The following is a 14,308-nucleotide window of genomic DNA, read 5'->3' as shown; positions in this document are numbered from 1 at the left end:
ATGTTCGCTTCAAGCTGCGTGGCTGCCGGCCGCCATCTTGGCTGGCAGTTAATTTGCATATCACCCTGATTAGCCAATGGGAAGCGTAGCGGAGGTATGGTTAATTACCATGTTTGTCTATTATTAGATAGGATAGCCTTAATGGCCCCCTGCCTAGAGGGCAGGGGAAACACATGGCTTTTACAAGCTGCCCCATCAGTTGAAATCTTTATTGTATTAAGGTGGAGCATCTTCCATTGCTCATTTCAGGTTAAATCAAGCTGTGCCCCTCACCCCTCCTCCTTTAGGTTCAATCTTTTAGGGCTGATTTTAGTCTTATTTTTTTTTAAATAGTTTTTTATTGATTTTAGAGAGGAAGGGAGAGAGAGACAGAGAGAGAGAGAGAGAGAGAGAGAGAGAGAAACATCCATGATGAGAGAGAATCATTGATCTGTTGCCTCCTGCATACCCCCTAATGGGGATTGAGCCCACAACCTGGGCATGTGCCCTGACTGGAAATCGAACTGTAATCTCCTTGTTCATAGGTCAATGCTCAACCACTGAGCCACACCGACTGGGCTAGTCTTATTTTCTGAACCCAAGTGATTATGGGTATATGCCAGAGTCCTGTTAAATGTGTCATGATTTGACCCCTTAGGTAGGAATTTGATTCTGGCCCACCTTCTAGCGGGTCCTCCTTGCATTGGACAAATTTAAGTATAACATAGATGTTTATGGAAGCTCCATTTAGACAGACAAATGGAAAATCTGGAGATGTCATATCTATGATTTACCAGTCTCTGGTGTCCCTTGCATGCTTATTCATCCACAGAAAGGGGCCAAGATTTTAAAATTTGAAAACAAAAGCAGTTTATGTGAGTTTTTATTCATGTAGGATTTGTACTGGACCCTTTCCAAAAAGGAAAAAAAAATAGAAAGTTTCTCATATGTACATAGGAAAAAGGGAGATGAGAAACCATCCTTAGAGAGCAGGGGAATAGATGTAATTGGACACTTGAGAGGCTCCCATCTCCCTGGCTGAGTTGTGACTATGCCTCTGAAATCTTCAGCAGCCAGAGGTCCATATCTCTGCAGTTCTTAATCCATCAGCAGAGAGCAGACATATTCCTCCGCAGAGATGAGTTTGCTCTTGGCATGAAACCCAAATGGATTTGTCACAAAATAATATCATGTACTATCTACTGGTGAGTCTGTGGGGAAAAGATCGAAGGTATTCTCACAATATGGAGACACCCTTTGGATAATCACAATGAACAGGGAGTGCCTCCTTGCTTCTGGGCCTGTGCATAGGCATGGAGAAGACCAAGTCCTAGTCTCTGCTTCAAGCAGCTCACTGTCTAGAGCAGCACACTCCAATGGAACTTTCCATGATGATGGAAATATTCTCTGTCAGCACCATCGAACACAATAGCCACCAGCCCCATGTGGCTATGGAGCACTTGGAATGTGGCTAGTGTGATTAAGGAACTGAATCTTAACATTTTTATAGAATTTTCATTAGTTTTAATTTAAACAGCCACATGTGGCTAGTGGTTCCCATGATGGACAGGATAGGGCTAGAGAGAGAATGAACGTATACACCTAACTGCAAGGGGCAAGCTTTCAGGAAAAACTAAGTGGAACAGGCAGGAGAACAGAGGAGAGTGGCTAATTAAATAAAATCCAAATGGAAGACTACTTAAGGGGCACATCACGTGGGTGCTCTCATGGATCAGACATTTCAATTAAGACAGCTGCTGGGTCCTGCCAGTTCCTGGTGTAATTCTCTAACAATTGCCTGCTGTGCCTTGTTTTACAGCTCTCTGAAAATGTGCCCTTAACTTTAGACCCTAGTCACAGTGGGTCAGGTTGCAATACGAGGTCAAGTTTGTGTTCCCTCCCCAAGGGACAAAATCCACGTTAGGACAGACACAGGCCGCTGGGCTATCTGTGGGTAGAAGCAGCATTTTCCTTACTAAATGGATCTTCTCAAGGACATGCGCAGGGCTTTGTGTAATATTTCCAAAAGTTCTGCTCTATGAAAGGACGTTTTTATACAGGTGTGACCAGTTCACTACATGCTTTTTCCATTAAAACAAATTTTTGTGACCCTCTGCAGTGGAATGAGGTAACTTTTCTTTTTCTTTTTTTTTTTTTATAAAATCAAGCAATACTTTATTGACAGCAGCAGAAATATCATGAGGTCCCTTAGAATTGGGGGATATGTACCTGTGGGGGGTGGGAGGGGCAATGGCATGGGTGTGCTACCTGGAGGGAGAGAGGGCTGAATGAGGTAACTTTTCTGCCCCATACTGGAACACTGGTCCCCCAGATACACAATGATTTGGGGTTTGTAAATTGACCCTATGATGAATAAGCTGCTTTCTAATGTGTGCCTGGTGCCAAATGATGAGTCAGTGTTGTTAAAGTGGAGGATCCTTGTCTGCCTGCACCCAAACTGAGTTATTTAGTTACAGATTGCATAGAAGAGGTATGGAATACAACCCTACTTTAGACCATTTGAGGTGTGGTATTTCTCATGAAAATATTTGTTCCCATCTTGATTTTAGCAGCTATGCTTGGTCGTACGCTCTGAAGTAGCCTTAAGAGCTCAGGATGTATTAGATTGAGATTGAATGGTTTTGTCCACAGATGGTTTGGGTCTATTGAATCCAAGGTCAATGAGGGATTAAGAAATACTGCAAAATTGTGTTATATTGTTCCTAACTCTTTACTTGATGACATATAACAGAATGTGTCAGCAAACAGTAGTGGAGTGGCTGAGGCTAAAAATATTACTTGTGCAAGATGTTACTTGGAAGAACCTATTCTACCAATTCTTGGACTAGAAAGTAAGAATAGAGTTTTAAATGGAGACCCAGTAGGATGATAGGCTTATGATTTTGGAGGGTTGATACAGAACTTTTAAATTATCATTATCATCATCATAATAAGAGAAATACATGTACATTATTAAAAACAAAAAAGGCAGAGAAAGGTTTAAATTAATAGTAAAATGCTCATTCTTCCTGACTCCTATTTTCATTCTCTAAACATAACTACTGTTAGCAATTTTTCTAGAAAATTTTTATGGATATATATATAGACAAATGGAAAAATACTCTCTGCACCTTGCTTTATTTATTTAATAGTATATCTTGGAGCCCTTTCCTGTCTATAATAATAAAACTGTAATATGCTAATTAGACCGGACAGCTGAACGACCTTCCGGACAAAGCTGTGAGGGGCCAGGCAAGCCGCTGCGGCTGCGAGGGCCGAGCCCCTTGCACGAATTTCTTGCATTGGGCCTCTAGTGTCATTATATAGGCTTTTGTTATCCTTTTTTCAATAGATTTAATTTTTTTATAGCAGTTTTAGGTTAACAGCAATATTGAGCAGAAGGTATGGAGTTTTCTTATATACCTTCTGCCCTCACACACAGTCTCCTCCATTTTCTTTCTTTTTTTCAGTTTTCATAAAGGTCTATTTTATTGTTGGTAGGTAATGCATTTAACAGTTAAATATATTAAATAATATATGGGTGACTGCATCCTCCATTATTAACAATCCCCATCAGAGTGGTACATTAATTATAATTGATTAATCTATATTGACACATCATTATCACCCAAAGTCTATAATTTACATGAGGGTTCACTCTTGGTGTTAATATATTCTATAGTCTTGGACAATTATGTTTCTTGCTTCTTTTTTCCGTTTAGTGACTTTTTTGGATTGATTTTAGTTATTGTTGTTGAACTTGCATGTTTATTTTTTGAAAGAGTTGAGGTTACAGATTATCTCTTAGTGGTTATCCTTAATTTTTGCTATAGGAAATGGATATTAAAATATACTTTATTTTTAGAACAGTTTTAGATTTACAGTGCAAAGCTAGTACAGAAAGTTCCCATATGCTCCACACCCAGTTTCCCCTATTATTAATATTGTACATTTGAGCTCTTGCCAGTGTGGCTCAGTTGGTTGAGCGTTGCCCCGTGCACCAAAAGGTCACCAGTTCGATTCCCGGTCAGTGCACATACCCAGGTTGCAGGTTTGATCCCCAGTCAGGATGCGTACAGGAGGCAACTGATCTATGTTTCTCCCTCACATTGATGTTTCTCTCTCTCTGTATCTCTTTCTCTCTCCCCCTCTCTCACTTCCCTTCCTCTCTTTCTTTCTGTCTCTAAAATAATAAAACATATAAAAATATGGCACATTTGTCACAATTAATGAACCGATATTGATACACTATTATAAACTAAAGTTCATATTCCATTCAGATTTCCTTAGTTTTTATCTAAAGTCCTTTTTCTGTTCCAGGATCCAATCTAGGGTACCATATGACTTTCCATAACTATATCTCCTTAGACTCTTCAGGCTATTCCAGCTTCTTAGACTTACTTTGTTTTTGATGATCTTGATAGTTTTGAGGAATACTGGTCAAGTATTTTTTAGGATGCCTTCAATTGGAATTTGTCTGATGTTTTTCTCATGATTATACTGAGGTCATGTGTTTTTAAGAGAAAGACCACACACATACTATAGCACCCTTCTCATCACATCATATGCAGGGTATATACTATCAATATTACTCATCACTGTCCGTGTTAATCTTGATTATCTGACTCTCCAACAGTGAGAAACCTAGCTTCTACAATCCACCATTCATTTACTTATTTAGTTCCAGTGAGAATGCATAGCTGTTTTCTTGAGACTTGATAATGTATATACCCCCATGGGAAACTACATGCCGATCTCAAGGGAATGATAGCTGTCAAATTCCAAAACAAGCAGCATTGAGCAGATGAAATGGAAGATTCTTTGTGGAAAGCTTTTCCCCAGAGTCTTTTCAGTTATGTATGATTTGTTAGAGCTACTAGTCTAGGTGTAGGTTCTAAGGTCAGGGAGGGAGGTACCCTGAGTTGACAAAATGCAGAGTAGCCTTTGTGAAACCTGGGGTGGTGTGAAAGATCTTAGCCTATTTTCAGTGGAGCTTTGGGCTCCAATATTACCTGTTACAAAAGTCATACATAACATGTAGAAATATTTTTGTAAGATTGTACTTTATGTTCTATACACTTGAGCTTTCACACTTCTAGTGGACTGAAGGATGTATTTTTTGGGGGGGGGGCAGGGATAAATTGTTTGTGGAAAGATATCAATTCATTATATCTTTGGGAAGCTTCAAATGATCTTCTTTTGTGGCATTACCTTCATGACACTATCTAAAGAGAAATGACCATTACAAGAGAGTATTTTAGTATTATTTTGTTTCATGAAAATATAGTTAAAATTAAAAAATTTTATTTTTTAGGATCTGCGGACTTTGATTTTGATCCGAGTGATGCATTGAAAGAAACTTCCTCAGTAAAGCGTGAGTAGTAAATTAAATAATCTATTAAAAGCAAACAATAGCAATTAATATGTACCATCCACTCAGAATACATACTCAAGGAAAATGGGTGGCCTGTATTGCACTTGATCGGATAAAATATGGGTATCATAAATTATATTATTCAAAAGAAAATTTGAATATTTAAAATTCTTTATTTCTTTTGTGGAGAATACCAAGCAATATGTAATAACTGATACAGCATTTTCTCCAGCTCCTGGCATAGCCTGTACTGGTATAACATGCCAGCAGGCAGTGGCCTCCAAGCTCAGAATAAGGTACTTCCCTACTTCAGAATAAGGTACTTCCCTACCTCAGAATAAGGTACTTTGAAGTGAATAAGGGATTTGTTTCTCCTTTTAGATTAAAAAAAAATGGCTTTACTTAAGATGGTGTCTGCATGTAATCTCTCAAATGGTAAGCTTTGTTATCAGCTTGTCTTTACATTTAAAAAATGTGTGAATGCTTAGAAAGTAAAGCTGAGATTTTCCTTGACCCTTCCCCATCCTACTAAAACCCACTCCCATCCCAAGAAGGAACGGCTGATTAGTGTTCTACGTCATTATGCACATCTATACACATAGTTCTTTTTTTGTTTGTTTTACATAACGTGTGTAGGACTTTTTAATTTAGTTATATGTATATTATTTCATAACTTGTTTTTTTAGTTAATATGTATCAAAAGACCTGAGTGAATATATGTAATTATATTAGTTTCCTAGGGCTGCCATAACAAAGTACCACAAACCGGGTGGCTTAAAACCACAGAAATTCATTCTCTCAGAGTTCCTGAGGCCAGATGTCCAAAATCAAGGTATTGGCAGGACTATGCTCCTTCCTAAGGCTCAAGGGGAGGTTCTTGCCTCTTCCAGATTCTGGTGGTGGTAGCAATCCTTGGTGTTACTTGGTTTGCCGCTGTGGCATTCCAATCACTGCCTCCATCTTCACACGGCCTTCTCATTTGTGTGTGTCATTTCCTCTTCTGTTTCTTATAAACACACTTTTTGTTGGATTCAGAGCTCACCTGGGTTATCCTGTGTGGTATCATTTCTAGAACTTTAACTTAATTACATCTGCAAAGATCCTTTCTCCAAATAAGATCATATTCCTCGGTTCTGTGGATTAGGTCATGGCTATATATTTTGGGGGCCACCATTTAACCTACTGCATTATTCATATACTAGTATCTCAGACACAAACCTGTGCTTCGTGGAACTAGAATTTCAGTGATGTGACTGTGGACATGGCCATTTTGTTACTGGTGGACATGTGGTTTGTTTCCGTTCTGCACATTTACAAATAGGGCTTCAGTGAACATTTCTTGTCCATATCCTTTGTGTCCAAGTATAGTGGAACTACAAGGCCGAAAGGTATATATATTTTATATTTTAACAGATTTTGCCAAATTATTTCTAAAATGAATTTACCATTATGTACTTCCATTGATACTGTTATAATAGTACCTTTTATCCCAGCCTCACACCACCACCAGATTTTACCAAACAAAAACATTTTACCAATATGATGGACAAAATATCTTATTGCTTATTATACATTTCCCTGATTATACTAAGATGGAGCATTATCCTATATAATAAAAGTCTAATATGCAAATTGACTGAATGGCAGAATGACCGGTCACTATGATGAGCACTGACCACCAGGGGGCAGACGCTCAATGAAGGAGCTGCCCCCTGGTGGTCAGTGCGCTCCCACAGGGGGAGCACCGCTCAGCCAGAAGCCCTGCACTGGCTTAGGCTGTCAGTTGGACATCCCCCAAGGGCTCCCGGACTGGGAGAGGGCGCAGGCCCTGCTGAAAGACTCCCCCCTTCCCTGCCGAGCGCACAAATTTCGTGCACTGGGCCTCTAGTTTTATATATTTATTGACCATTTGCACTTTTCTCTTTGGTGAATTGTCTCTTCATATTCTTTCCCCATTTTTCAACTGGGCTATTGGTTGTTTTGGGGGGTTTTTTTATGCGTTTGTGGGATCCCTTTGTATATTGTGGATTGAGAAAGGCAGGAGCTCTGGCATCAGATTTCCTGTGTCTGAATCCTGCCTCTGCCACTTATTAACTATCACCTTAGGTGAGTCACCTGACTTCTCTGCTCCTCAGTTTTCTCATGTGTTACATGAGGCTAATAATAAGCACTACCTCCTAGGATTATGGTAAGGATTAGATGAGCTGGCCCTTGTGAAGAACTATGCAAATGACTTGATATAAGGTGAGTGTTCAGTGTGTGTGTGTGTCATTATTGTTGTTCTTTGACTGATTTGATTGGAAGGATTGGGTCTCCAGTGTAAGAGTCAGGCATACATACGAAATGCTCACCTGCTTACATTGATCAACAGACTAAATGCAATTTCCTGTCAAAATCCCAGCTAGAGTTTTGCAGAAATAGACAAGCTGATCCTAATTTCAAAGTACCCAGAATAACTAAAAAAATCTTGCAAAAGAAGAAAAAGTTGGAGGACTCACACTTCTCAATTTCAAAACTTACTACAAATCTGCAATAATCAAGTAGTATGGTACTGGCATAAAGATAGACATAGAGCTCAATGGAATAGAATTGAGAGTCTAGAAATAAACCCTTGTATCTATGACCATTTTATTTATTTATTTATTTGTTGTTAATCCTCACCCAAGGATATTTTTCCATTGATTTTTAGGGAGAGTGGAAGAGAGAGGAAAGGATAGAGAGAAACATCGTGTGAGAGAAACACATTGATTGGCTGCCTCCTGCACGAGCCCCAACCAGGGCCCAGGCTGGGGAGGAGCCTGCAATCAAAGCACGTGCCCCTGACCAGAATCGAACCCAGAACCCTTTGGTCTGCAGGCCGATGCTGTATCCATTGAGCCAAACTGACCAGGGTGACCATTTGATTTTTAAATTTTTTTGATTTTAGAGAGGAAGGGAGAGGGAGATAGAAACATTAGTGATGAGAGAGAATCATTAATTGGCTGCCTCCTGCACGCCCCCTACTGGGGATCAAGACCAGAACCCGGGCATATGCCTTTGACTGGAATCGAACTCGGGACCCTTCAGTCCACAGGCCGACACTCTATCCACTGAGCCAAACCAGGTAGGGCCCATTGATTTTTAACAAAGGTACCAAGACTATTCAATGGGGGAAAGAATAGTCTCTTCAATAAATGATGTTGGGACAACTAGCTGGTCACATGCAAAAGAATGAAGTTGGACCCCTGCCTCACATCTTATACAAAAATTAATTCAAAATGGATCATATACCTAAAACTATAACTCTCTTGGAAGTTCATTTTTATGTATGCTGTGAGGCAAGATCTTAGGGTATTCTCAGGTTTTTGCTGAGCATGCACACAGTCCTATACATTCAGGTAGCCTTTTAGATTCCTAAGAAAAAAAATACAACTAATTTATTATCGGTGGTTTTAATGAAATTAAATTAACATCTCCAAAAACAAACATGATCTAAAACAAAACAGAAAAACTTGTTAAGTATAAACAGACCACCAATTAGTAAATTTATTAATTTCCTACTGGAGGGCTTTTAAATATTTACATCACCTTTTCAGTCATATGCCTGTCCATCGGATTTTACTCATCAGCACGCATCAGCCAGTGTGTCTGGGATGCATAGGACCACCAGTACAAGATGCCTTTGGTTGCACATGATATCTTGGGTTGAATGATATCCTTTAAGACCACATCACTCTGCCATCCTTTGTTTTTTCTATTTTAGCTTACATTTTATGCAACTAAAATTTCAGACACAGGCCTGCCCATTTCTCCTTAGCTCAATTATTTTTCTGGCAGAGAATGTTCTTCTTTGTATATTGTACATTTCTTTTTTAAAAAATCCCTGAACCACCTAGGTCAGGGTATTGTAAAAGGCTTTCAATAATCCATTCAGTAATGTTTATTGAGTACTTGCTTGCTGCTAGGCACTATTCCAGGGCTGGACTTACCAGGTGGCCTAGGTCAATTTCCTCATTAAATTATTTTCTCTGGAAGGACATAGACAGTACATAAAATAATTTCAGGTACTACTGAGTAGTCTGGAGTAAATATAGCAGAGTGATGGGACAGGGAGGGCCCAAGGATGTGGTAAGGGGTAACTACTTAAAAATGGTAAAGGACTCTCTGGTGAAAGTTGACATGCATGGAGCCGGGAAAAACCCTTGAAAGCCAAGGGATTAGATGAAAGAACCATACAGCAGAGAATTAGCTTGGCTCTAGGGCTTGGAAGGTAGTCTATGTGATTAGGAGTGTGGATAATGTTAGAGAAAAAAAACAGAGAAGTTCCCAGGAGATAGAGCATATAAAGTCTCAAAGGCATAGTGACACTTTATTCCAATTACAAGAGGAAGCTCCTGGAGTATATATTTAAAAACAGCTTTATTGACATATAATTCACGTACCATACAGTTTACCGGTTTAAAGTGCACAATTCTTTGGTTTTTAGTGTATTCACAAGGTTGTGCATCCATAACCACAGTCAATTTAACATTTCTGTCATCTCAAAAAGAACGACAACCCACTGTACCTTTTACTTATCACTCCCTAATCCCCTGATTCTTCCTCACCCCCCAGCCCATGGCACCCACTGATTTCCTTTCTGTCTCTATGCATTTTCCTATTCTGGTCATTTCATATCAATGGGGTAATATAATATGTGGACTTTATGTTTAGTTTCTTTCACTGAGCATAATATTTTCAAGGTTCATCCATGTTGTTTTCGGAATTTTGTTCCTCTTTCTCTCCCCCCTTTTCTCCCTTCCTTCACTCCTTCCCACTGTCTCTCCTTCTCTGTCCATCTTTTTCTCCTTCCCTCCCCCTACATCCTTCCATCTTTCTCTGTGTGTAATCATCTCACAGGGGAATTCACTTCTCCTCTTTTCAAATAAAGCTTTGTATGAGTGTACTCTTTTCCTTGGAATACCATGGGTGCCATCATTAAGCCATGCCTGGGAGAACCTGACCAGTTTTTTTTTGTTGTTTGTTTGTTTTTCATACTTATCTGAGAATATTTTAACAGAGGTACAATGCCCTTGACCAGGAATCAAACCTGTGATCCTTCGGTCTGAGGGCTGATGTTCTGATCACTGAGCAAACTGGCCAGGGTGAACCTGACCAGTTTTATTTACTTTTAAAAATATATATATTTGTATTGATTTCAGAGAGGGAGGGAGTGTGAGAGAGAAACCTCAATGATGAGAGAGAATCATTGATTGGCTGCCTCCTAATGGGGATCGAGCCCACAACCCAGGCATGTGCCCTTAACTGGAATCGAACCTGGGACCCTTTAGTCCGCAGGCCAACGCTCTAGCCATTGAACCAAACTGGCTAGGGCTATATACTGTTTTATTATAGCACATATTATAAAGAATCACTCCTGGTAGGAATGCCATATTGCTGACAGTGTTTGCTGAACAGCAAAGAATCCTTTCTAAGTTTTATTTTGAGAAAGGCTTCATAGAAATAGGTTTCTTTATTTTAGGAACTCGCTGCTTTAGTGAAGTTGACTACTCTTCTAATTCCTTTATAAGTAACTAGAGTTTCCTCATCTCACTTATCCTATTTAAAGGCTAACAACAAGATCTGTCGCTAATATTATCTTAAAAAGTGCACAGATCCAAGCTTATGTTCCATATCACCGCAGGCTCAGGCTCTGACAGAGCAACTGGTTGCACATGCATGTAAGGAAGGCCCTTTCTTGAAATGGCACCTGAAGATCTTCAGAGAAACCAGACTTTTCTAGAAACTGTGCATAGTAAGGCAGAACTCCCCAAAGCTATAGTAATCAAGACTTGTGTGATATTGACATAAGGATAGACATGTGCAGCAAAAAAAAAGAAATGAGAGTTCAAAAATAAACTCTTACATCTATGAATTGATTTTTTTAAACTGGGAAAACAAGTATTTTTATGCCAGAGCTGTTTGAGTCATACAGATTTTGTTGTTGTTGTTGTTGTTGTTAATCTTCACCTGAGGATATTTTTTCCATTGATTTTTGGGGAGAGAGAGGGAAAGACAGAGAGAAACATCGATGTGAAAGAAATACATCAGTTGGTTGTCTCCTACACGAGCCCTGACTAGGGCCCAGGCCAGGGAGGAGCCTACAGCCAAGGTACATGCTCTAGACCAGAATCGAACACGGGACCCTTTGGTCCACAGGCTGACACTCTTTCCACTGAGCCAAACTGGCTAGGGCCATATAAGTTTTAAATTGTATTTCTTCCTGCTGGATTCATCCTTTCATCATTATAAAATGTCACTCTTTGACTCCTGTAATAATGTTTGTCTTAAAGTATATTTTATCTGATATAGTTACTCCAGCTCTCTTATGATTGCTATTTGCATTCTATAGCTGTATCTATCATTTTACTTTAAATTAATTTATATTTATTTTTCCTGAGTAGTCAATAATTATTGAGTGATTGCTGTATATAAACCTAAACCTGTTTCATCTCTGCTTTCCCATTACTCAAATTTTCTTTCTCTCTACTACTTCCAATAGTTTAACAGTTACAGCACAGTCTTGATATTTAAGAGAAGAAACTATTGGAAAACTTGTACATGGCATGCCTTGTAATTGATGTGAAAGAATTCCACAATTTTGAAGGAATATGGTTAAGCCCATAGACCTAATATTGGCAGTAGTTGCCACACTGATATAAAATATTTCCTTGGTGTTATAACCACTTTTAGTTTATAAGACACTCCCATACTCTACGGGGAACATAACTTCCATCCATCCATGGGCAGTAGTGTCTGTGGTTATGCTGCCAGGTTGATAGTGGTGGAAACCAAGGCTTGAAGCTCTCAAGGGTCATGCTCCAGCTCTGGAACTCACTGGACCATGTGCCCACCTTTAACAGATCTGGGAAGAAGCCCCAGCTCCATTAGTCACAAGTTACATGTGGGACAACATCTACCTCACCACCCATCCTCTGAAGAAATGTGAGCAGAACTTGTCTCATTTAAACCTCCTACATCTCCTTGTCAGCCTTCTCTAAGTGATTCTCAGAGGCCTGCGAGGAGCCTCAAGGACCAAGACCAGGGTACGCTACTCATGATGTGACTTCCCTGAGCCATGAAGTGGCTGCTATATTTTGTTACTAAACATGCTCCTCTTGCTGTCCCCCTCCCTCCTTTAGAGAGATGGGACCATGTCACTACCACAACCAAGAGGCCTGGAACGACCAGAGCTCCGGCAAAGCCTGCAGGTAACATGCTACTCTAATGAGGGCAATGAGGAAAGACCCCGTGGAGCTCCCTCTGGGGTAGTATAGTGTCCAGATGAACTACCCATAGTTTTAAGCCCTGTATATGCAGTGCCAACCAAGACCTTTATCTGAACATTGGATTTAACTTACTAGTAATAGAGGATATAGCTGGCCAAATCACTGTGTCTTTTTTTTTTTATGAAAAGTTTTGCTTGGGAAAATTTCAAGAGAAAAACCCATTTGGATTTTCTTCCCCTTTCAACCATTTCACATTCTAAAATCAGAGAAGATGTAATTGTATATGTTTTATCACCCCCCGCCCTCCGTCAAATGCTTTCTCAGGCTGTTGGAACATTTTGGATGACATTTATTTTACAGTGTCATTTTCAGTAAAGGATTTTGGAACTTGGTGTTTCTTTGTGACTTTTTCCTGAAGTTGTGTTAACCTTTGTCCAGATGGACCATCTTACTATTCAGACATCTTCACTGATATAAAGACAAACTTAGCCTTGGAGTGGGAGATGCAATCATTGATTCCATCTGGCAACTTGTTACTAGTATTTAGGAGCATGCTACCATGTGCCTTGAAGTAGGGTTACTTCTAAAGAGACAGTCTTGACTCAAGAGAGATTTACTGTTGCTTTATGATTTGCCCTTGTGTCTTCACATTTGCACCCTCAAAAGGGTGGGGTTTTTTTTGTGTGTGTGTGACTATGAAGTCTCCCTCTTGATTGCCTAGTTTATGCACTCTATACAGCTGGTTTTGAATATTGGGTTAATATCTGTAATCAGTGAGTATGCTGTGGTCTGATTGCTGGCCTAAGGAAAGCATATATAGAAATATAAAAAGTAGAAAGTCCTATATAATAAAAGCCTAATATGCTAAGTGTCCAGTCGTCTGGTCGACCGGTCCGCCTTTCAACCAATCAAGGCATAATATGCTAATGATATGCTAAGGCCACTCAACTGCCTGCTATGACATGCACTGATCGCCAGGTGTCAGACAGTCGACCGGTCGGCCAGTCGCTATGACATGCACTGACCACCAGGGGGCAGATGCTCCAACCAGTAGGTTTACTTGCTGCTGGGGTTTGGCCGATCAGGACTGAGAGAGTTGGACCGGACACGCCCTGGAGCCCTCCCACAGTCCCTCCCCAGCTGGCCAATCTCCCGCATCTCTCCCTGGTCCCGATCGTGCACCAGTGGGGTCCCTCGGCCTGGCCTGAGCCCTCTCGCAGTCTGGGACCCCTCGGGGATGTTGGAGAGCTGGTTTCGGCCGATCCCACAGGCCAGGCCGAGGGACCCCACTGGTGCATGAATTCGTGCACTGGGCCTCTAGTGGTAATATAATGCAAAGGCAGAAAGCAGTAACTTACTCCATCCTGCTGGTATTTTCATTATTGATATCTGTAGAAAGAGTTAGAACCCAATTTAAGTTCTTTTGGCTTAGTCCATTGATTAACTGAGCTCATGGGTGTAGTTTTGCCTTTTTGGAATCTTGCACCCAGTCGTTAATCAGTTGGCTGTTTCCTTTATGTTTTGGTGCCCATTGAAGGTGATGATTTTGACTTGGCTGATGCTTTGGGTGATCGAGATGATGGCCGCAGAAAGCCAGGTGCAGGAGGAGGAGGTAAGTTGTAGCTGGTTGAAAGCACTGGCCCACACTGTAGCTTATTGGTCGAGTTGTAGCTCATTTACTACTACAGCCCACAGAGCCACTCCTGGC

At 40.3% G+C, this 14,308-nt stretch overlaps 1 protein-coding gene across 1 annotated transcript in view; it reads left to right on the top strand.

The window, feature by feature from the left end:
* CD99L2 (CD99 molecule-like 2) overlaps window positions 1–14,308 on the top strand; it is a 42,125-nt gene that overhangs the window by 1,432 nt on the left and 26,385 nt on the right. Inside the window, exons 2-4 of the mRNA XM_014529762.1 lie at window positions 5,294–5,353; window positions 12,514–12,582; window positions 14,138–14,212. Coding sequence (XP_014385248.1) covers window positions 5,294–5,353; window positions 12,514–12,582; window positions 14,138–14,212 — 204 coding nt within the window. The remainder of the gene's footprint in view (window positions 1–5,293; window positions 5,354–12,513; window positions 12,583–14,137; window positions 14,213–14,308) is intronic.

The sequence above is a fragment of the Myotis brandtii genome, unplaced genomic scaffold (genome assembly GCF_000412655.1).
Source record: "Myotis brandtii unplaced genomic scaffold, ASM41265v1 scaffold695, whole genome shotgun sequence".
Classification (NCBI taxonomy): domain Eukaryota; kingdom Metazoa; phylum Chordata; class Mammalia; order Chiroptera; family Vespertilionidae; genus Myotis; species Myotis brandtii.
Note: the sequence above shows the minus strand (reverse complement) of the source record. Positions and strands in the feature narration are given on the sequence as shown.